Below are 23,222 nucleotides of genomic sequence, written 5' to 3'. Positions count from 1 at the left end.
GGCTTTAAAACCTTATTGAAGACATTCCTTTTCCGCCAGGCATTTGCCCTTGAAAATATATTTTACACACACACACACACACACACACACACACACACACACACACACACAATCTTGGATGTCATTCTTGTGTTGTACACCACCCTGAATCTGTGGATTGGGCGGTATATTAAAATCTTTTAAACAAACAAAATGCCAAGTATTGGGCTGACCCGAATCCAATCTAACAAGGCCGTTCTTACCAGGTTTCCGCTTACAAGCAGGCATCTCATCACTCCATTTCTAAAATGCCAAGCGTCAAGGCTTCCTACAAGTCCAGCCATCTGCCCTCCGGCCGCACTTCAGATTTCAGGGTGTTATGCAATTGTGGCCAAAAGGCACTCTGCATATGCCCAGGAACATCCGCCCTTTGTATATACACTTCAAAAACCATCACAACCAACACAGCAAGACAATCTGGCTCTAGGATGCAGAAAATAAGGTCAGGAGGGGGTACTGACCCCAGCTTTTGTGGATCTTCGTTCAGCCAAAGCTGCCCTCCATGTCCCACCCTCTGTCCTCGCAACCCCCTTGCCTAACCCAGTTGTTTGCTTTAAAGCTTCTACATAATGCTAATTTCAGCCACCAGATGCCTGCAAATTAAAGCCCCGCTTGCACAAGCGCTAGGCTCTTTGATTAGCACTAACAATGACACTGGCAGAACTTGCAATTTTCTTGGTTTCCTTCCAAAAGCATGATCGGAATACAAAAAGCAGGTTGAGAGCAAGAGATTGTTAATGTACGGACACCGGGGAACACTCGCTGCTATCAAAGCCTCCCCGCCAACCCAACCCACTCTAAACTGAAGGCACAGATTTGTTGCCGAAACAGCTCTCCATGCTTTCCCGGGAGATGCGGAGAATGTTTGCCCACAGAATGCCCACAGCTGGATACATGGAGAGCGGAATGAGTTTCTTCATCAACAGACACGGAGGATGTCACCCCCTGTGGCCGTTCCAGTCTGGGCAAGAGGGCTGGGGGCTGAGCTCTCTTCCCCTCTAAGGAGGTCTCAATCAAGTCTATCAAAAACCGACCCAAGGGAGGGTTATTCATTGGATTCTATTGCTGAGTTGCAATCAAGCTTTAGGAACAATTGCCGATCTGTAAGAGGCAGTTCAGAAGCAGAAAAAGAGGAGCACCAGAAATGATTAAGCTGTCTGGGAAAACGAGACGTACCAAGACAAGTGTCCTGGTTTGTTTGGTCTGAAGGTGACAGAGAGGACTTGGAGCTTTTCAAAATCATCAAAAGGCTGTTTAGGAGAAAAGGGATCCTTTCTCTACTACAGGCAAGACATAATTGGCTCAGCACTTCAACCTTCAAGGCTCCCCCTCTTCAAAGTTTGTGGGAGCTTTTAAGATCTCCAGCACAATCGCTTCTGAAACACACAAGTACACCATGTTGCCTTTAGCCGTCACTCTTCTGCCTGAGCAATCGCCTCTCCTTAAAAGCTTTGCAATTTTACTTGTGACAAAAGGCTCTCCTCGTCCCAGCTCCACTTTTATCCCCCCAGCTCACAGTGGGCAAGAAGTCGAACGAGCGAGCATTTTATTAATCGGGGTGGGTGGGGAGGAAACAAGTGTATACACACACAAAAAAGTTACCAACAATTGTAAAATGACATGCCATTAACTGTGTGTGTGTTAGGGTGTGTGTGGTTAGTACACACACTTGTGAACTGTCCAGTGCAAGAGCCACAGAGGCAGCAGCAGAAAACGTAACAATGGGGAGGAGGGAGGGAGAGAGAGAGAGAGAGAACGAGAACACACAGGGGTTGGGAGCGAGTAGTCAATTTCATTATTTACAGTCACATGATAGAAATAGGGAGTTCCAATTGGTTGGCACATCACCAGATGGTCCAAGCACCACTCCATTTCTCAACATGTTTCTGATAAGCAGGGGCCCACTCTTACAGCATCTTCCCTCTGTCCAGATTCAGGAAGGGTCAGTTTGGCCATGGTTCTATCCTACACCTTAGGTTCTTTTCAATAGCTCCTCTCTCTCTCACCACTTATGGGAACGATTACAATCCACTTCCTTTCAGCAGAGGGGGCTGCCAGGACTGTGGAACTGAAGGGGGGGGGGCGCGTGCACGCACGCGGGAGGCTCCAAGTGATCAGGCACATGGAGGGGAAGAGGTGGCTCAAACTAACCTCCCCGGATCGGTGTTTGTAACAGATGGATTTCACCACCCCTTCCCTGCCCTTTCATTAAGCCCCCCGGGGGCTCAGCTGGATCAGATTTTGAGCAACAAATAAAGACACCGCCTGGCTGCCGGCATGCGTCGTATCCGATGTGACAGCCGATGGAGTGCCGGTTGGACACCGAGTGGGGAAATGAACGGAGTTTGTTATTTGGTGGTGATGGGGGGAGGGGGGCGCAGTTGATACTCCTCGCACAGCAACATACAGCGGAGTGGGGGAGATCTCTCATGCGAACTGCAGGGCCAAAGAGGCACAGAGGGCCCCAAGCAGCAGATAACGGCCTCTCCTTTAAGGGCTCTCATTTGACATGCCGGGCGGCAGGGCGTGGGTTGCAGGGCTGCTCTGCCTCTCTTGCAGGCGGTCACCAGTGATGAAGAGGGAATAGCTACTTGCTGCCCCCCTGGTGTCAGAACAAAAAAAAAAACTGAACCTGTTACAGGGAAAAGGGAGAGAATATCACAGCTGCCCAGGAAGATCGGAGGGCAGGGAGTTAAGAGCAGGAGGAGGAGATGGGAGTCCAGCAGGGGGCAAGGGGTTAGCTGCTGGCCAAAGTCATCACCATGTGGAGCCGATGGGGAGGGTCATTCACATGCAATGAGAATGGGGCGGGGGTGGGGGAAGAAGGCTCGGTCCAATGGCGTCCCAGTTGAAGAGGAGACTACGGAGACAGGTCCTGGGAGGTTCAAGCCAGCGCCAACACTGTTGAGAGACACAGGCAACAGAAAGGTTAGCATACAGGAGTCACGTGTAACGAGTGATACAATACAAGGGATATTTACTTACCAGTTTTCAACAAAGGTTCCCAAAGCGGTTTAGAGAGATATAAACAAATAACGTTGGCTCCCTGTCCCCAAAGAAACATGAGAGACACCAGCAACAGCCACGGGAAGGATGCTGTGATAGGATGCCCTATCTTGGAGATGCTGCCAGGGAGGGAACTTGGAACCTAGATGCTCTTCCCAGAGCAACTCCATCCCTAAGAAGGGGAATATCTTCCAGTGCTCACACTTCTAGTCTCCCATTCATATGCAACTAGGGCAGACCCTGCTTAGCTAAGGGGACAAGTCATGCTTGCTACCACCAGACCAGCTCTCCTCACCATCCGACATGGAGCTGCACTCCAACATCTGGGAACCTGAGTTCGAGAACCCTGAAGGGAAGATGCTGCAGAACAACAGCAGAGGACCAGTGTTCCCTCCAAGGCGTGCACACACACAAAAAAACCCACTTATGTCTGCTCAGTTAATTTTACTTCCAGCTCAGATTGCATCAGGACGGTCCAGGTCTGAATACACAGGCGCAAACTGCCTTGATATTGCTGCCCAGAACAAAATTCATTCTGCACACGGATAAAAAAAAAGATTAGCGAGAACACTGCAGGGGAGGGCTGCTGTCCTCCGGTCTGCTTGTGGGCATCTCAAGGACATCTGGTTGGCCACTACATGAAATGGGCTGGAGGGACCTTCAAATGGCACCTGCAGGGATACTCCTATGCAGCTGCATTCCTGGTTAGCCCGCTGGCAGAGCCCAGATGCTTGAACACTTAATACCGGGCAGGGTTATTCCCGCCGGGGAAGGCGCCCTCCCAACTCACCAGTCAGCGCCTCCTGGGCAAAGTATTTGACGTCCACATCGGGGTCCTGTGTTAGTTTCTCCAGCACTGGCTTCACCTCATTCTGAAGGGTGCTGGGTAGAGAGAGAGTAGAGAAGGGCAGGGAATGAATGGGAGGAAGTCGACAGGAGAAAGCAAGGCACAGCACACAGTATTCCAAAGCCTCAGTGCTGCCCTCTACACTTCCTGCCAGCAATTGCGGCATGCAATCCAACAGGCCCATAGCCAGCCTAAACATCTATCTATCCATCCATCCAATTTGTACACTGCCCCAAACTTTCGTCTCTGGGCGGTTAACAATAGCATAACACAAGTTTAAAAACATATACAAAAACTAATAACAATTTAACCATTTAAAAATAATCCGGAAATTAAAACCTAAAAATGTAGGAAGCTGAGAAAGCTTGGGCGAAAAGATGGTTTTTCAAGCCAGAGATGGGGAGGATCGTATCTCAGGATCGTATCTAGGCAGACAGAAGGGGGAAGCTGATCTGGCTCCCATCAGTCCAAAGTGCAAGCAACATTGTTGTTTAACAATTATTTCTTTGTAAAAAGAAAAGAGGTGGTGAGAAAAAGAGACCTGTCCACTGAGCCCACGCCCGCTACAGGCTTGTAACTGAGAGGTACAGAGAACCGTTTGCCACACAGCTCTGTTCAATGGGTGCCCAGGAAATACCTGTTGTCCAAAATTGGTCCGATTTTCTGCAGCGACTTGGCCACGTTGAAACGCACGTTGGCTACGGCGTCGCCTGCCATTCGCAGAACGGTGGGAAGCATGTGCTTGGTGGTGATCTCCTGCCCGCACACCTCTGACAGCACCTAGTCAAGGAAGGGATCGTGATGCAGGGTCAAGAGCACAGCAGGGCTTGAGTGTGAAGGCCTCACCGTCTCTGAAGCTGCCTTCTGCTAGATTTGCAGTGCCCTGGCTATGTACAGGAGCCAGCTTGAGACTTCAGCCATCAGCAAGCATTGTGGTCTCACTGCCACTGTGACCACTGAGGTCAGTCAGATGCCGCAATGATACCTCAACAAGATTATTTATGTTATTTAAAATATTTATACCCTGCCCTTCCAGTACATTACTGCTCGGGGGGGGGGGGGGCTCACAACATTTATAAAATAGTTACAATATAAAACCAGACTAGTAAAATTAACCAAATTAAACAAGTTGGAAACCACAATCAGAATCAGCTTTTTAAATCAATTTTTTAAAAAACTTAGAACTAAGGATTATAAAAACTAAAGACTAAAGAACCTACTGGAGATAAGCAACAGGTGGGACATTAAAAAAGTTGCGAAGGGATGCTCTAAGGCTTCCTGTAGGATTTCCAAAATCAAGAAGGGAATCCGCTTGTGGCGCATCATATGATCTCCTGAACCCGAATCACTGCCAGCCCTACCTCTTCTGGAAAACCTCCATGGATGGATATCTCTCTACCTTCCCAGGCAGCGTATTCTAGTGCAAGACAATTCATAAAGGTAAAGTGTGCCATCAAGTCAATTTCGATTCCTGGCGCCCACAGAGCCCTGTGTTTTTCTTTTGGTAGAATACAGGAGAGGTTTACCACTGCCACCTCCTGCGCAGTCTGAGATGATGCCTTTCAGCATCTTCCTATATCTCTACTGCCCGTTATATTTGTTTCCCTTAGTCTGGGAAACATACCAGCGGGGATTCAAACCAGCAACCTTCTGCTTGATAGACAAGCATTTCCCTGCTGCGCCACTTAAGGTGACGTATACAATTCATACTCAAGCTGAAAATACGGTTCTGCAGCTAGGATATAAAAGTTCCACATCTAGAAAGGATAAATTCTGCAACCCAATCCAAGTTTGGAAGGCAAAGTCAATCCAGCAGCGGTCTTGTCGGAATGTAGAACCGACAATTTATAGCATATGGAGACACACCATCTCTCTCTCTCTCTCCTGCCCTCGCTCAATTTCACCCAGCATTCTCCTCTTCCACCCCCACACCCCAACTCACATTGATGCAGAAGAGCGTGGTCATGCGGTGCAAGTAGTTGGGGTCGTTGGACATGGCCAGCACCTTGGGAATGATTGTGGCATGGGCCCAGTCCTTGCCAAACTTCTCCACAAGCTTCTTGAGGTTGCTGGTAGCTGCCTCTCGAATGGCATAGACTGGGGAGGGAAAGGGAAAGAGTCACATGAGCCAGCTCTGTGGGTTAAGGCCGAACACACAGAAAATCACAACAGACTCCATTGGATACACTGTTCCCTCTAACAGGGATTCCCAGATGATGTTGACAACTCCCATAATCCCCAAGCAAAAGCTACTGAAGCTGGGGATTCTGGGAGTTGTAGTCAACAACATCTGGGGATCTCCCTGTTAGAGCAGTGATCCCATGATCTAAGCTATTTATATATTTTAATTGAGTTTTTTCACTTGGGGTTCTTTTTTGCATCAATCTTCCCAGAGCAGCTCCATCCCCTAAGGGGAATATCTTACAGTGCTTACACATGTAGTCTCCCATTTATATGCAACCAGGGTGGACCCTGCTTAGGAAAGGGGGCAAGGTCCCAACAAACCCCAAAACTAACTTGAGGAAGAACAAAAAACCAAACAAGTATGCTCCTATACCAAAACCAAGCTGCACTGAAACACACTCTCATGTAACGGTGAAGTATATGAAAATCAAAACTGAAACAGGATAAGAGAAACGAGGGAACAGATTGCTTACATAAGAGACATTTGATTCCCTGGTGACCCTTTTTAAAAATCTGCAGCCACCAACCATGCACGAAGTCAACATTGCTTTGAGTCTCTTGGGTCATCGTTTAAATGGCAAGCAAGAAAGCACTGCTCTCTTCCCGAGAGGAGAGAGGCACATCTTTGCCAGATGCACGTGCCACTGAAATGCCAGAGAAGATGTCAAGCACTCAAACTAGTCCCACGATTTCTACATGTCACTATCATGGGGTAGTATTCCCTAGTCTATGCAGCTCCTGTAAGAGGAGCTGTGCAACTCTTTGCAACACAGAGACAGGAAAAGGCTGAATGCACGCGCACACCAGTGTTATCTCCAACAGGGATTCCCAGAAGTTGACGACAACTCCCATCATCCCCAGCCAAAGGCCACTGCAGCTGGGGATGCTGGGAGTTGTAGTGAACAACATCTGGAAGTCCCTGTTCGAGGGAACACTGGGGCACACATACAGCTTCCATTATAAACAGAGTCATTATGTGCTACATCCTTCTGTTCTACGTCTTGACATATCTATGGCAGAAGTCCTCAAAAAAGGCACCAGATATAATATATAACCAAAAAAGGCACCGGATACAAAACCGACAATATACACAATCAACTGGACAGCAGATGAGTCAACAGTAAAACAAAGTGTTTTTAAAATCAATGAATGTCCCTTGCCAAGTACACACTGACTTAATGCAGTGAGCAGCCATGGAAACAGACACTCCCCTCACCGCTTTATATCTTTACAAAGTACTGACATGAAGCCAACTCTAATGGCTTTTGTGGTGGAAGAGAGTTGTTAACCACACCAAAATGCAGCCCAGCATCTTATTTCTGCACTAAAAGCTAGCGTGACTCAATTCCTCCCGCTAGAAAAGGTAAGCACAGTGGGTCTCCATCATATGTTCAGCTTCAAAAATATAACGTTCAGTACTGTAGACTGCTGGTTAGGATGAAAGCTCCGTTTTCAAGGGTTCAGGCTGGGATCCAGAAAACTACTTTGGCACATGCTCTGGCCCCTCTCGGACAGGTAATGGCGTATGTGCCCGGGTCCTGGAAACCAGGTCTTTAGTTCCCTTAATTGGACCCTTTTCTTTAGTTCCCTTAGCTGGACCCCTTTCTCCTTGGCTCTCTGTTTAAAGCTCCCCCACTTTCTGCCATTTTTTCTCCAAGACGGTATTTGGACAAATACATCTGTCTCTTACCAAGTCAGACCACCGGTTCATCTAACTAAGTATTGTATACATCATGGATCTCAAGATGCAGCCCTCCTGCAGATGGTGGCCAACAACTCTCATCATCCCTGGCTCCTGCACATTGTGCCTGGGGATGATGGGAGTTGTCGTTCAACTACAGCCAGAGGGCCATAATTTCAGAGCCCTGGGCTCTGCTGATTTGCAGCAACTCTCCAGAGTTTCAGATTTTCTTCCAGGCCTATCTGGAGACGTCCTGGGTCAAACCAGGCAAAGCAGGCTAAGGAGCACATGTCCACTGGGGAGCATTCCAGAGCCGGGGGGCAATGACTGAGAAGGCCCTGTCCCACATGCATGGCAAATGAGCGTCTCCCAATGTCAGCACATGGAGCAGAGCCCCCACCTCATCTTAGGAACATAGGAAGCTGCCTTTTACTGAATCAGACCCTTGGTACATCTAGCTCAGCGCTGTCTACACCAGGGATCCTCAACATTGGGTCCCCAGATGTTATTGGACTTCAACTCCCATAATCCCCAGTCAAAGGCCACTGGGGTGGGGGGATTATTGGAGTTGAAGTCTAAACATCTGGGGACCCAACGTTGAGAATCCCTGGTCTACCATTAGCGGCCCAACTAGCTCAGAATTGTCTTCACAGACTGGCAGTGGCTTCTCCAAGGCTGCAGGCAAAAGTCTATGTCAAGCCTCTCTCAGAGATGCCAGGGAGGGAACTTGGAACCTAGATGCTCTTCCCGGAGTGGAATATCTTAGAGTGTTCGCAATCTGTAATCTCCCATTCCAATGCAACCTGGGTAGACCCTGCTTAGCAACCAGCTGTTGGGCAGGGGACAAAGCGGTTAGAGCCCAATTCTGTTTCAGCTCAGAAGCCTACCGTGATCCACCAGCCACGCCATGCAAAGCGAATTCAGCTTCTCGTCAAAGAATTCCACACCCTAAAGAGGGAGGAGAAAAAACCCCAACAATGAGTACAGGTCAACTCTCACGTCCAGCAATCGTGGGAGTCAAATTAAACATGCGTCAGCTTGCATTTTTAAGACGCAGACTTAAAACCCAAATGCCTCTCGTTTCACAGAATGCAGCCGGGGAGGGGGCAAAATAATCCTGATTTTAAAAGTCAGCATTTGGGGAGCTGATAGCAGCTTCCCGGGGGGCAGGGTGTTTATAGCAGGAAAACGGCATGAAGGGAAAGCATTCATCTTTCCATGCCCATATGCTGCAGTCCTGATCAGGATCAACACACATAGACCCAGTGGTTTCTTTATGAAACAAAAGACCCTTTAAAAAAAATCTAAGTTTGATCCTCAGCATTGTCTGAAATGACAGGTAAGGCAAAGTATAGAGAGTGAGGGCCAGCGTGGTGTAGTGGTTGGAGTGCTGGACTAGGACCGGGGAGACCCGGGTTCAAATCCCCATTCAGCCATGAGACTTGCTGGGTGACTCTGGGCCAGTCATTTCTCTCTCAGCCTAACCTACTTCACAGGGTTGTTGTGAAAGAGCAACTCGAGTATGTAGTACATCGCTCTGGGCTCCTTGCAGGAAGAGCGGGATATAAATGTAATAATAATAATAATAATAATAATAATAATAATAATAATAATAATAATAATAATAAAAAAAACAACAAAGATGGTGGCTGAATGGCCCAAACTTCCAAGCTCACTGGCAACCACCCCTGATAGGGATGTGCACGAACCTGTTCGGAGGCCCTTTCACGGCCTCCAGTGTGGTATAAGGTCCTTTTACGGGCTTCCAAACAGGTTCGAACACCGGGCGATTCTAAGGCAGGGTGTGTGTATCGGACTTTAAGGGCGGGGGAGAGTGAACTTATCCCTCCCTCTGCTTCCACCCCCGACCCCCGCTCGCCCCGTTAGTCAAGGCTCCTTCGGGGCGAGAGCATACCTCCTTGCTGCCCTGTCCCCTTTGGCCAGACGTACCTGGTGCACGTCACATGTGAGCACGTGCACCAGGCACTTCCAGCCACTTCCGGCCAAAGAGGGGACAGGGAGGTATTTTGCCACCCCGAAGGAGCCTTGCATAACAGAGCGCCGGGGGGGGGGGATAAGTGCACCTTCCCTTGCCCTTAAAGTCCGACACACACACACCCTGCCTTCGGACCACCCTTGTCCAGTTCCGTGCACATCCCTAGCCCCAGATCCCACTGCAAGAGCGAAGCAGCACAAAACTGGATGTTTTCATACAACCTAACCGCCACCTGCAGCGACTCAAGTCCGTCGATTCCAACATGTTCCATTCACTGCGTCCTCCAACACATTAGAAAATAGGCACTGCCAAGGGAGCACTTACCAGCTGCCCGGCCAACAGGGGCATGTACTCAATGATGGCCAGCCGCACACGCCACTTGGCATCTTCTGCCAGTTCCACAATGGCTGGCAGCAGGGACTGGGACAGCTGCCGGATACCAATCACCTCGTTCACGCAGTCCAGGTTGGAGATGATGTTGAGCCGGACTTCGGGGCACTGGGGAGAGGGGAACAGTTGAGATGCAGTTGAGTGCAGCGTTCCCTGTTAACAGGGATTTCCAGATGTGCTTCGCTACAGCTCCCAAGGGGGCAGGGTGCTTATAGCAGGAAAATGCTGCAGTCCTGATCAGGATCGACACACAAAGACCCAGTGGTTTCTTTATGAAACAAGAGACCCTTTAAAATCCAAGTCTGATCCTCAGCATTGTCTGAAATTCTCCCAGAATCCCCGGGTGCAGTGGCCTTTGGTTGTGGATCTGGTGTTGTAGTCAAACATCTGGGAATCCCTGTAGTGGAAAAGAGCCCCCTCTGCTGTCTCTAAACCATATGTCCTCCACTGAAGCTAGCATCTAATACTTTCAACACTAGCTTCCGACACCCAAATAACCAACAGATATTCGGTACCCCCCTGCTGCATTCGGTTCGGCCCATTACTGAATTTCTGAGCATGCACAGAGCCTTCACAGCTGCACCTGTGCCAATGCACACCAGCGAGTCAGATTTGTGGTACAGTGATTAGAGAATTTCGGCAGTCGAACTACTGATGCAGAATGGAGTACACAAAGCTAGTGGGTAATCCCAACCTGGGACTGGGCCTTCTTGGATGTCGCCCCTGGGTTGTGGAACACGCCCCCCGAGGATACAAGAGAGCCTTAAAGACCCATCTTTTTAGCCTGGTTTTTAATGATAGCCCGATTTAACTGCAGTTTTAATGAGTTTCTTTAAATCTGGTTTGTTTTTGCATTTTAGTTCTTTTATGGCGTGTTTTTAATTTTAATGTAAACTGCCCTGAGCCACTTTAGGAAGGGAAGTATATAAATGGAGTAAGTTACATATTGGAATTCATCACTATTCATCTCTCTCCTAATATGTGGATCAACCGAGTCCACCGGCCTTAAACATACGTATTAACCCAGGCCTGCTCAACTTAGGCCCCCCAGCTGTTTTTTTAACTACAACTCCCATAATCCCCAGCCACAGTAGCCAATAGCCAGGGATTATGTGAGTTTCACCACATCTGCAGGAAGGCCAAAGTTGAGCAGGTTTGTATTAACCAAACAGGAGTAGGTGGTGACTGTGGGGATGAAGGCAATGGCACCAAACCCAGGTGATTTCCTTTGTACTGTACCTTACAATATAACTTAAGTTAACCCTTGTAACTTTTCCCACCCTCCTGCTTCCCTCTCAGGTCAAACCCAAACAAGTTAATGTTGTTGAGAGGCAAGAGCTGAAGTCTCCTGAAGTTGCATCGCACCAACCGTTCACCAATTTCCCACATTCACTGAGGTGAGACACATCTACGTTTTTATGGAGGGACCCACAGGTGTTTTGATTTGAGGTGCTTACCTAAGTATCAATCTGGCTTTTAAAATAGGCATACGAGCTGCCACCAGCACTAACAGCCACTTTTCTCATGGGAGCAGTGCCATTTTTTCATTTCCGACATGCACCCAGGGAGGTCACAGAGTTGTGCCCATCCCTGGTATGTTGTGGGAAGAAAATGGAGCTAGCTCTCAGGAGAGAAGTAGCGTTTCAAGAATTGCTTGGAGAGATGGCGGCTCCCCTCCCCACCCTCATTTACAAACAAGACCTACCTCTGCAAAGTCAGGACACCCACCTCCAATCCTCAAAATGCAGACAACTTTTGGGGATCCCCCAATAAAGCATTGAAAATCCCCCCTGCTTTTTCACCACCCATGAAAATACTGGCTGGGGAGAGAGCACGAGTTTCGACTCAAGCCTTAGTTGTGACCTTCTGATCTGAAGGGGGACCCGCTCTTTAAAAGGCATCGCCCAGCCCACTTTCAGAGGGAGAAAATGGCAACTAAACTGGCCTACTTGGCCCCTTCCCACAAAGCATGAGAAACACTCAGATGACAGGGATGGTGCTATACTTGCAACAGTGACATCAAGTCAGACTATTACTCCATCTCATAAGAACTGTCAGTTCTGAGTGGCAGCAACTCTAACGTTAGTCTTTCCCAGGCCGGATACCTGTGGTTTTTTTCAACTGCGAGATGCCAGAGAGGAATCTGGAATCTTCTGTATGCCGAGAAGGTGTTCTACCACTGAGCTAAAAGCCCTTCTTTCAAGGGAGATTTGCAGCGAAACTATTCCCATAGAATGACAGTCCAATTCCCAGGGTCCCCGTAGGAAAACCAACAGAGTTGACACTTTTGCTGTGAAGATCTATCCTCTGGCTACTGCTACAAGATTGCTTCCGTCCGCATCACCTAAAAGCAATCCTGAAGAGGCCATTAGAGAGCCAACCACCCAGTCATGACACTTAGGAGACCTGCTTCCAATATTGCCGCTAAAGAGGGGAAAAATCAAAGAATTCAAGCAGTGCAGAACTGAAGAGGACCACTCACCTCGTCTTTGAGCTGAGCCAGGAAGAGCGGGAGAAGGTGCTCGATCGTATTGTCTTTGCCCAAAATGGGAGACAGTCCCATGATTACTGACGCCAAGGCTGACTTGACATGTTGATTCGCATCAGACACCAGTTCCTGGATGGCAAGAGGAATATTTTCAGAGATTCAACAGACACACAGCCAAAGGCTTTTGCCCAACATCATCTCCTCCCTACCTCATTTCCTTACCTGCTGCCTTGTGGATTTGCAAAGAAGGTACGGCATACATATTTTAACTAATGAATCAGCAACAGGATAACTAGGCCCCTGCTAACAGAGCAAAGGGGCACCCTTTAAAGTGGCAACTCTTACATTTAGCAGGGGGAGAGCAACTGGCCCTATCCAGTCTCAGCACAGCATCCTTCCAGTGGCTGCTGCTAGCAGCTGCCTTGTATTTTGTTTTTTTAGAGCCCTTTCAGGACAGGGAGCTGCCATATTTATTTTTCCCGTGTAAACTGCTTTGAGCATTTTTGTAGAAATATTTGTAGTAGCAAGCAGCTCCGTTCAATTCTTTCAGCACCTCAGTGTAGAATGGACATTCTTTTGAAGTTTGGAAGGCTTGTGTGTGCAGAAGTGTAGAGATACACACACAGACTCTAATAGGAGTGCGAGGAAGTTAGCCAAGTTTTACAGTTTTGCAATCTTTTGCACAAAGGTTTGGGCCGGAAGAAGGAAGCAGCCCTTCCTCCCCCTTAACCATACCATTTCTTTAAAAGAGAGAAGTATTTGCTATTCTCTCTTACTGCAAGACTGCTCCAGGATGGAGGACAAAAAGCTGATGCTAAACCAAGCAGGTTCAAAGCTCAATAGAGATGTATGCCTCCAGTCCAGGCACGTACCTTGATACAGGGCAAGATCTGGGTCATGATGACATTTTCACGGCAATCAGGAGACAGGTTCTCACAAAACTCTGAAAGAGAGCGGGGGGGGGGGGGGAGATGAAAATTGGTCATCAAGCTGATGGGTCATCACAAATGGAGCCGCTGTGTGTCTGGCTAGTGGGGACCAATCAGGAAGAGATCAGCCCCAAGTTTACCAAGGCTGGGACACAAATCCACTCCATTGACTTGCTAATGCACTAAAGTGCACAAGACTATTCCTGACCCCCATCTAGAATGTCATCTTCCTCCCGCCGAAGCCAGACAATGATCTCTTGTTGCTACACCCTGTCAGCTGCTTTAGGGTTTGCAAGCAGAGCAAGTATTCCAGTGATAATTACTCCCCTGGGTTGCCCAAAGATACACAAGATCAAACTCAAGTCCTGAAGGTAAGCTTTGCATGAGATCGACTGTCAAGACTAAACGCAGAGGAACCTTTTTAAAAAAGGAAAGATTCCACAAACCTTGTAGGGCAGGATTCCAGGAAGTGGCAAAGGCCGGGGGGGGGGGGGGGATGCAACTGACCTTTGACCTTGTGGGAGGCTGCAGCCCGCACTTCAGCTTCACAATCTTTCATGAGGTTCTGGAAGGCTGGCACCAAGTCAGTCTTAGTGATTTCTGGCCCGACGGCTTTCTGGAGCTGTGAGGCAGAAAAGGAAACAGATTTGATCAAGCCAACATTTTATTTATTGTACTGACTCCAACTCTAGGGTTTTCCTAGCTCTGAGGTCTCATTCTCCAGGTTTTCCAGTGGGAGGGAGCTTCCACATTTTCCAGGATATGAAGAGAACATCGTCTTCATCATGAATCCCATCACCCATTGAGATTATCTGGAGAGGTCCGTTTGCAATTGCCACTGGCCCGTCTGGTGGCTACTCAGGGATGGGCCTTCTCCATTGCTGCCCCGAGGCTTTGGAATGCACTCCCTGCTGAAATAAGAGCCTCCCTTCTCTTACAATTAAAAATATATATATCTTTAAAGACACACCTGTTCACCCAGGCTTTTAATTAAATACTGTTTTAATAGTTTTAACATTGTTTTAAAGTTTTAAGTTGTAACATTTGAACTTCTTTGCTGTCATTTCTTTTAACTAATGGTTTAAATTTTTTTCTGTCATTTATTTTGTTTTGATGTAATCCATCCCAACGTGCAAGTTTTGGGCGGTATAGAAATATGTTAAAAAAACCCACAACAAATGACTTTCCCCGGGCTTTTTGTTGCCTGGGTGAGGACTGGAACCTACCTGTGCAAACAGAATGTTTCTATCTTTTGTGGTTTGGTCTGGGAGTTTCGTGTCAATCAGTGAGGCTCAAGAAGCTTTATATTACACATATACTGCTCAACTGACAGTGCCCCTGAAAAACGGGGGCGGGGTGGGGGAGAAGAGGGAATGCCTCTCCCTTTCCGTACATTGCTGAGACCTGCGACTATTCGTACTCACCTCTGTGAACTTGTCAGCCACCATGTAACGGACCCGCCAAGATTTGTCCTCCGCTGCTTGCCGTAATGTGGGCATCACCAGAGACTCCAAGTCCTCTTGGGGGAGGAGCTGAGCAATGTTCACACAGGCCTCCACGGCCAATAAGCGCACAGAGTCCTGCAGGAGAGACGTGAATGAAAGCTTGCTTCAACGAGCACGGAGAGAGATCTGGAGAGGCCTCGGGCCCAACCTTCTGCTTTAACTAGTTCCCAGTTTAACCCGCTACATTCCCTTTACACCCCAAATTGACTGAGCTTCACACACACCTGCTCATCTGAGGCCAGGTTGGAGAACATGGGGATAATCTCACTCTTGACATGTTCCAGCTCCAAGACCTTGGCAAATTCACCTAGCTTGGAGGCTGCGGCCCGCCTCACCATGGGGGTATCATCTGAGCACAAGTTCCGGAAATACCTACAAAGAGGGAGAAGAGACATCTACTGCATGCATGCAGAAGGTTCCAAGTTCCTTCCCTAGCATCTCCAGGTAGAGCTGGGAGAGACTCCTGCCTGCAGCCCTGGAGAAGCCACTGCCCGTCTGTCTAGAGTTCTAGACCATACTGAACGAGATGGACCAATGGCCTGACTCAGTATAGGGCAGCTTCCTATGTACTCAGAGCCCTCCTGCCCCCCACCCACAATGCAGCCATATTATTTGTTCCTCATCTGAGCATCGCCAGCTCAAAGCCGACACATCCTCAACAATGTGCCCACTGCAGAAGGGGAAAGGAACGTGAAAACCCTCCTCCTCTGCTCCCAATTGGCTGGCCACGTGCTGAAGCTCAGCACAGCCCTCCCCTCAGCCTGACTGACAGGCTACAGAAAATTAGCACCAATTATGAGATGATGAAGTACTGCAGCCCCTGGCTGGTTGACATCCGAATTAAGTTACTCATGAGCAGCTACCGAAGTTAATGGGACATGTTCACTTTCCCCATTATCTTCGGTGGGAATGCTCCTGAGTACCTTAGCCTAGATGTCAGCCGGTGAGTAACCTGTCTCATAACAGTAAGATTTAAAGTTGTGTGTGCATACACACACACACACACACACTAAAAATCTCTTTGGGGCTTGTGACAGAAGAGACACACACTTGTTCAAAAGGGTTGAGAATCCCAGATCTGGACCAACAGACCCCAACAGTGTTCTCTCTAGTTTTTCTTATCTGTGTGGGGAGTGAGTTTTGTTCTGGGCGCCAGTATCAAGGCAACATGCATTCAGAGCGGGGCCGTCCTGATTCAATCTGAGTGCGGTCTAACATGAACTGAGCAGTTATCAAAAATGGTGTGAGGACACACACACGCTTTAGAGGGAACACAGGACCCCAAGCCTTTATTTTAAGGACTAGCCACTTACTGTCGGAGCTCAGCTTTGACCGAACTGGAGACTCGGGGATAACAGACGCTGAAGAGGCCGCAGGCCGAGGTGCGGGAGGTGAACCAGTCACCCCCTGCCAGGCGCTTCACCAGAGGCACAAAGTGGGCCTCGAGATCAGACGGAGAGTGCTCGTGGGAGATGGCGCGTAAGGACTCCACTGCTTTGTCCCGCACCACCGTCTCTTCAACCGTGGCGAGGCTCTCAAGCGGGGGCTGCAGTAAAAAGGAGGGGGAGAGAAGGATACATTCCATCTTAAGTGTACAGGAGCAGTTCATTCAGATTTATCAGCATCTACAGCAGCAGAGAGAGAGAGACAGAGACAGACAGACAGACGCATATACAGTAAAAGAAAAATAGAGCAAGTGTTTGGCGTTAGAAAAACAATCTCATCGGGCACGACAGAACAAAGGGTCCTGTGTCCCTCTGGAATTAGTGAGAATCTAGACTTCCATTTCCAACCAGTTATTTCCTTATTTTATTTGGCATATTTATATCCTGTACCGCCAAAACGTGCATTTCATGGTGGCTTAAACAAAGGAGCAGGAAGACGAGTCTTAACCAAGCACACTAGAAAGGAATCCCATGTGCCATGAAACTGCAAATCAAATGCAAAATAAGGGCAGATACAGATGGTCATTTAATAACACATCTGATGTGTGGTAAAAATTCTCTACCACTTGGAAATGAAATTCCGACAATCAAACCATCCCAGGGTTAAGAAGTCTCATCCTGGGGTAACCTGGTCCTCTGTGTAGGCTCTTTCCCCCACCAGTCCCACTGTGAGAGACGCTTCCCCAGCTGTACAACAAAAGGGGCCTGTAACTTACCAGCAAGCAGTGGACATATTCAGGGCCCCCAACCAGAGCTGTAAAGGTCCCCAACTGTTCTGCCAGTGCGAGTAGCACTTCATCCTCATCGTAGATGGTATCTGCAAGAAGAAAGGGAGTGATAGAGCACTTGCTTTGTGTGCAAAAGGCCCCAGATTCAATCCCTGGTACGGGGTGGGCCCTGGGACAGGGAGTAAAGGTGGGGCCCTGAGCCCCTCTTACCACCTTCCCCCCTCCCTTGTCTTTGCTGCACAAGAACTTTAATGACATAGTGAAAACCAGAATACGATTGGCACACCCTCTCTCCCACCTACGCAAATAGCAGCATCATGCATTCCCCACACACTGATACTTAAGAACAGCCCTGCTGGATCAGGCCCAAGGCCTATCTAGTCCAGCATCCTTTTTCACACAGTGACCCACCAGATGCTTCTGGAGAGCCCACAAGACAGAGGTGAGGGCATGCCCTCTCTCCTGCTGTTGCTCACCTGCAGCTGGTACTGAGAGGCATCTTGCCTATAGCACTAGGACTAGTAGTGACCTGTCCTCCATGGGTTTCTCTAAATCCCTCTTACAGCCATCCAGGCGGTTGACTGCCAGAAACAAATTTCAGAAACATGTGCACACATGCATTCCCTTAGATCAGACACATTTTTTAACCAGAATACCTACCATAACCACTTCATATATTCATACAACATCAACGGTGAAGATTGAAGGGCGAGCTGTCACCAGCCAGCTCTCCCCCACCCCACCGATATAAATCTCCCCTTATTCAAGGATAGCTCCGGCCCTGCCTAGCATCTCCAGTGCGGGGCTAGGAGAGACCCGGTCTGAAACTCTGGAGAGCTGCTGCCAGTCCATGCAGGCAATACTGAACTAGATCTGACTCAGCAGAAAGCAGCTTCACATGTTTTCATGCTCAGCTCTCGGATGGACTCCGCTATTTTCGTTACCTGTGAGGAAAGGCAAGAGCTCACTGCGTGTCCTCTCGACTCCCAGGGCCAGTGCAATGGTGGAGAGTTTCTTGATGCTGTTCAGACGGAGCTGCGTAAGGGAGAGAGAGAAATTCAGGCAAAAGAATCCAAGATGATGGACCTATAAAGCAAGTTGACCTGCCTCTATTCGGCACAATAAAACACTGAAAGAACCAAAATCTTTGTCAAATCTCTGAACAGCTTGGGTATGAGCGACCTTAGAGAGCACCTTCTTCAGTATGATCCCCATTGCTCGCTGAGGTCATCTAGAGAGGTCTGTCTCCAGTTACCACCGGTATGTCTGGTGGCGACTCGAAACCAGGCCTTCTCTGTAGCTGCTCCTGGCCTATGGAATGCACTCCCAGCAGATATCCAAAGTTCAGGCTTGCTGCTGGCCTTTAAGACAGCCCCCAAAACTTACTTGTTTGGCCTGGCCTTCCAAGGTTTTCAAATTGTTTTTAATTATTTTTGAATTGTTTTTAGTACTGTGTTTTCAATGGTGTGTGTTTTTATGTACATCATCATCATTAAGCTCTCTCACCTGGGGGTCATTTTTACTCGCCTAGCTAAGCAGGCAAGCACTCACTTCCATGCCTGGATTATGAAAGTGGTCTTTCCTCCAGTTCTTCAAGGAAAAGATTCAGTCTTTGAAGCTCTGCCAACAGTGAGCAAATTCGTCAGGACCAAAAACAGACCCAGAGAAAGCGGCAAGCTTTTTGGCAGTCAGCCCTTGTAACCACTAAATAGCTGAGTACCAACCCAGCTCAAACATGCCCAGTCCCCATGCTTTGTCACTGGACTGACCTGCTGAGCCAGTCCCAGATCTCTCCCCCCATCCCCAACAGATATCCTCAGTGAAGCAGGCTTCTGACAAGGAAGGACACAGAGAGGCGTGGCTCTTGAGTCAGGTTAGGACAAGGAAACTCATGAGGCAGGCTGGACAGGAGCTCACTCCAAGCAGAGAGCAACTGGCCTTATCCGACCCCAACACAGCATCCCTCCAGTAGCTGTTGCCAATATCTGCCTTGTGTTTCTTTTTAGATTGCGAGTCCTTTGGGTACAGGAGACCATCTTATTTATGCATTTATCTTTCTTTGTAAACTGCTTTGAGAACTTTGGTTGAAGAGCAGTATAAATATCAGTGGTAGTAATAGTAGTAGAAAGGAACATTCTGGCCAATGAGAGAGCAACCACTGGCAGCCATGTTACAAATGGTGTCTCCAATCATCTGCCAAAGACTTCCAAAAAGGCCCTATACTCTTCACCGGCAACACCCACACCACGACTAGGAAGGAATCCAATAGTGTCCTCCTCAAGCCACACATGCTTCAGAGCACCTGCTACAATATAAGTCGATACATTTATAGACTACCCCAGAGTACCTAGTACCTTACAAAATTTCATAGATGAAATCAGGACTCTTCCTGCAATTAATCATACAATCTAAATACAGCACCGTAGAAGACAACAGAGAGTGGTACAGTGGTTAGAGTGCAGGACTAGGACCAGGGAGTCCCAGGTTCAAATCCCCAGACAGCCATGAGGTTCAGTGGCAATCATGGGCCAATCACCTACTCCCCGACTAACCTGCCTCAAAGGGTTGGTACCACCCTCGGCTCCTTGGATGAAGGATTATGAATTGTAACCAGAAAGCTAGAGAGAATCTAATGAATGAGTGCAAATGCAGCATCATATCCTAGAGCTAGGTTAGTCCCAAGAGGCCAAGAATTTATCACATCTTAAAACCAACACTGAAGTTTAAAAAACTGAATCCATTTTGACTGAGCCATTTTGGAAGGGTGGTAAATAAATAAATAAATAAATAAATAAATAAAAATCCTCCAGACCATATCAGAGCACACAACTCTGTATAAACATTTACACTCTTCCTCCTTTATTCTTGCCTCTTTCATCCTCCACCCCGCTTGCTGACATACAAATTATACATCTGCAAATCCCTCTCCCAGGTCAGAGAAAAATATTATTGAACATAACGTTACAGCCGCCCTGCTGGATCAGGCTCAAGGCCCATCCAGTCCAGCATCCTGTTTCACACAGTGGCCCACCAGGTGCCCCTGATTAGCCCAGAGGGTGAGGGCTTGCCCCCTCTCCTGCCGTTGCTCCCCTGCCACTGGTATTTAGCGGCATCCTGCCTCTGAGGCTGGAGGTGGTCTATAGCCCTCAAGCTAGTAGCCACTGATAAGACTGGCTCCCCCACGAATTTGTCTAAGCCCTTTTAAACCCACCCATGCTAATAGCCACTACTACATCGTGCAGAGAATTCCGAGAATGCCATATCCCATGGCAGAGTACACAACTCTATTCTTATTCTTAAAATGTCATTGACATTTAGATTGCTTTACAGGGTGGGGGAGAAGAGACAAAGCGCCTTTTTCCAGACCACAGCCCAGTGGAGCCGATTCCAGAACACACCTCTGCCAGTGCCATCCAGCCCACCTCGGGCTTCAGCGCTGCAGCCATTTGGGAGCCAAAGACAAAGCCAGTCATTTTGCAATATGCAAAAAGCATATTAAAAGCACAAGGGGACATCAGCAAGTCCTATGAATGCCCAGTGGGCATGATGCTGGGGTTAAGAACAACCGAGGAGCTATTCATCCCCTGCATCCTAAGGGAGGGAAATCACAGAGCATTCCCAGGCATCAGGAGGCCACATCCAATATGGCACCCTGGGGCAGGACTCCGGAGTGGCATCCCCTGCATTCTTCACTTCCCCGTGTAAATCCGAATTTGGCCTGGGAGACCCCTCCCTAGTAGGAGGAAAATCCAGGGATTCGGGTCCAGAAGCCTCGCCCTTCGCATCCCCTGATTGGCCAGGAAGCCTCGTTGTAATGAATGGGCGAGCCCTGGCCCAATCAGAAGCCTCCTCTCACCATTCCATAAATAGGCTTATAAGAAGGGCGACCCTTTGGATTCTTTGGTACCCCCAGAACATCGAAAGGGGTCGCCCACCAATCAGGTGGGGCGTCGCATCTCTGCAGGAGGAATCAAGGGATAATACAGATCCTGCCATTAGCCACGCCCTCCTCCGCGTTTTTTCCCAAAGGAGAACCTTTGCAGCCAATGCAGCAGCACCACTGATCGCTCTCCTAAGGGTTTCTCACATGAAAGGCAACGGCTGATTGGTTGCTGTGCCGGGGACTCGGCTCCCGGGTAATTAAGGCCCGAACGGCGCTCGAGCACCACTCCCCAACGACATCTGGGTGTCCATGACTTGGCCTGTACCTGAACATCCTCATTCCGCAGTTCATCGATCAGGACCGCAATAGGGTAAAGCGAGTCATCTCCGTCGGCAGCCGCCATCTTAGCTCCCGGCTAGGGCTCTGAAAAGGTGCGCGGGGTTCGCGCTGACGCCTTGCAGGGGTGGTTCAGACGCTATTGGGTGTCTGAGGTGTCAGTCCCCGCCATTTTGAGAGCTAATTGGTTTGTCTCTTCCAAACCCCGCCTCCATTGGAATCTTATTGGAGATAGCTTCAATTCAGTCACTTTCCTCGATGGCTCCTCATTGGACAAAGACTCCTGAGCGTCATCTTTTCATAGTAAGCATTAGGAAATTGAGTACTCAACACCCACCCTTTTTATTTATCTCTATTGGCTGGATACATTATATTCCCACCTTCCGCCCCACATAATTGGCTCAATATCTCATTTTTACTCTATCAAGTCAACCCCACCTCTCTCAAAATAAATGCTCAGCCCCCAGTAGCACGCTATTGGATGGACTTTAATTCCGCCCGCCCACTTTTTGAAAGTCGATTGGCTATTATATTTGAGAAACTTGGCTATGATCCAATTCCTCGGACAACACAGTTTTCCGTCTTGCCGAAGAGGCAGCGAAGGGAGGGGAAGAGATAATATAGCCTAGGGGTTGCCATAGCAACTGCGGTGTTGCCACCACTGCGTGCGCGGTTACGCAACATGCGTGTTGACACCGTCAAATAAATAGATAGTAAAAATGCTTTTGATTGCTGGAATGTATGTGTGTGTATCTCTATATGTATATGCGTGTGTATGTTTGTATGTATGTATTCCAGCAATCAGAGGCATTGAGATTAGATAGCTAGACAGATAGATACACACACACACAAAACACTATGATGAATAAATAAATAAATGCATGAATGAATAAATAAATACATAGGCAAAGCATTGCCTTGAATCATTTCCTATTGTATGCTAAAAATGCATTTTGCTTATTTCTAAAAGGCTTTCCTTCCAATTTTTTCGGATTGGGGTGTAAAAACCAAAGTGATTTGCGACAAGTTTGTAAAAATAGGTACAATTAGACTATTTGACCAAGACAATATCACCTGACAGTTAGATTAAGTTAATCTATAGTACTACTCAGGAGTTACTCTAAAACAGTGTCTCCCAGTCTTTTTCATCCTGAGCACACTTAGTTTTTTTTTTACCCCACCCAAAGTGGAGAGTTTAAACTGACCTGCTCATTTGTTTACCAGGAGGGACATGTCCTTTGTGGTGCATTATGGGGCAAGCCACTCCAAGGGCAGGGAGTATAAATGCCCCTATTTGGCAGTTGCCTCAAAGCAAGTCAGCATGGCACACCAGATAGCATCCTGCAACATGCTAGTAGCTGGAAAGGAATACTTAATTTCTATAGGACTACTGGTCCTCTTGTGGTAGCAAGCACGAATTGTCTCCTTAGCTAAGCAGGGTATGCTGCCCTGGTTTGCATTTGAATGGGAGATGACACATGTGAGCACTGTAAGATATTCCCCCTTAGGGGGTGGGATCCCTCCGGGAAGAGCACTTGCCTGCTTGCATGCAGAAGGTTCCGAGTTCCCTCCCTGGCAGCATCGCCAAGATAGGGCTGAGAGAGATTCCTGCCTGCGACCTTGGAAAAGCCGCTGCCAGTCTGTGAAGACAATACTGAGCTAGAGGGACCAAGGGTCTGACTCAGTAGAAGGCAGCTTCCTATGTTTCTATATACTCAGGAGTGAATTAGTCTTACTGTCAGCCATCATTATTTATTTATTTATT

The 23,222-nt window shown here is 48.2% G+C and overlaps 2 protein-coding genes across 4 annotated transcripts in view; one reads left to right on the top strand and one right to left on the bottom strand.

The window, feature by feature from the left end:
- Positions 1-1,568: 1,568 nt before the first annotated feature.
- Positions 1,569-21,606, bottom strand: PPP2R1A (protein phosphatase 2 scaffold subunit Aalpha). Its single transcript, XM_053267466.1, has 15 exons — positions 21,447-21,606; positions 18,183-18,273; positions 17,227-17,327; positions 16,379-16,611; positions 15,290-15,437; positions 14,985-15,140; positions 14,068-14,182; positions 13,504-13,574; positions 12,626-12,760; positions 10,078-10,251; positions 8,645-8,705; positions 5,835-5,989; positions 4,530-4,672; positions 3,836-3,927; positions 1,569-2,940 (listed from the first exon to the last, which is right to left on the bottom strand). Exons 1-15 carry the CDS (start codon positions 21,522-21,524, stop codon positions 2,924-2,926), a joined length of 1,770 nt encoding a protein of 589 aa, XP_053123441.1. The 5' UTR covers positions 21,525-21,606; the 3' UTR covers positions 1,569-2,923.
- Positions 21,423-23,222, top strand: part of LOC128332764 (sialic acid-binding Ig-like lectin 8) — a 28,516-nt gene continuing 26,716 nt past the window's right edge. For 2 of the 3 annotated variants that reach the window (XM_053267465.1, XM_053267459.1), the window contains exon 1: positions 21,425-21,760. The gene's annotated coding sequence lies outside the window, so the exon portion shown is untranslated. Of the gene's footprint in view, positions 21,761-23,222 lie in introns of all 3 variants that reach the window. The other variant, XM_053267464.1, reaches the window with a different exon arrangement.

This window comes from Hemicordylus capensis, chromosome 7 (genome assembly GCF_027244095.1).
Source record: "Hemicordylus capensis ecotype Gifberg chromosome 7, rHemCap1.1.pri, whole genome shotgun sequence".
Lineage (NCBI taxonomy): Eukaryota > Metazoa > Chordata > Lepidosauria > Squamata > Cordylidae > Hemicordylus > Hemicordylus capensis.
The sequence above is the reverse complement of the archived record's forward strand: the minus strand, read 5'-3'. Positions and strand labels throughout refer to the sequence as shown.

Excerpts from the sequence above, each read along its gene's own strand:
- PPP2R1A (XM_053267466.1), bottom strand. The coding sequence starts at position 21,524 with ATGGCGGCTGCCGACGGAGATGACTCGCTTTACCCTATTGCGGTCCTG. Across the intron at positions 18,274-21,446 it reads TGCGGAATGAGGATGTTCAG|CTCCGTCTGAACAGCATCAA; the intron begins GTACAGGCCAAG and ends TCCCTTACGCAG. Across the intron at positions 14,183-14,984 it reads TGGCTGACAAGTTCACAGAG|CTCCAGAAAGCCGTCGGGCC; the intron begins GTGAGTACGAAT and ends TCTGCCTCACAG.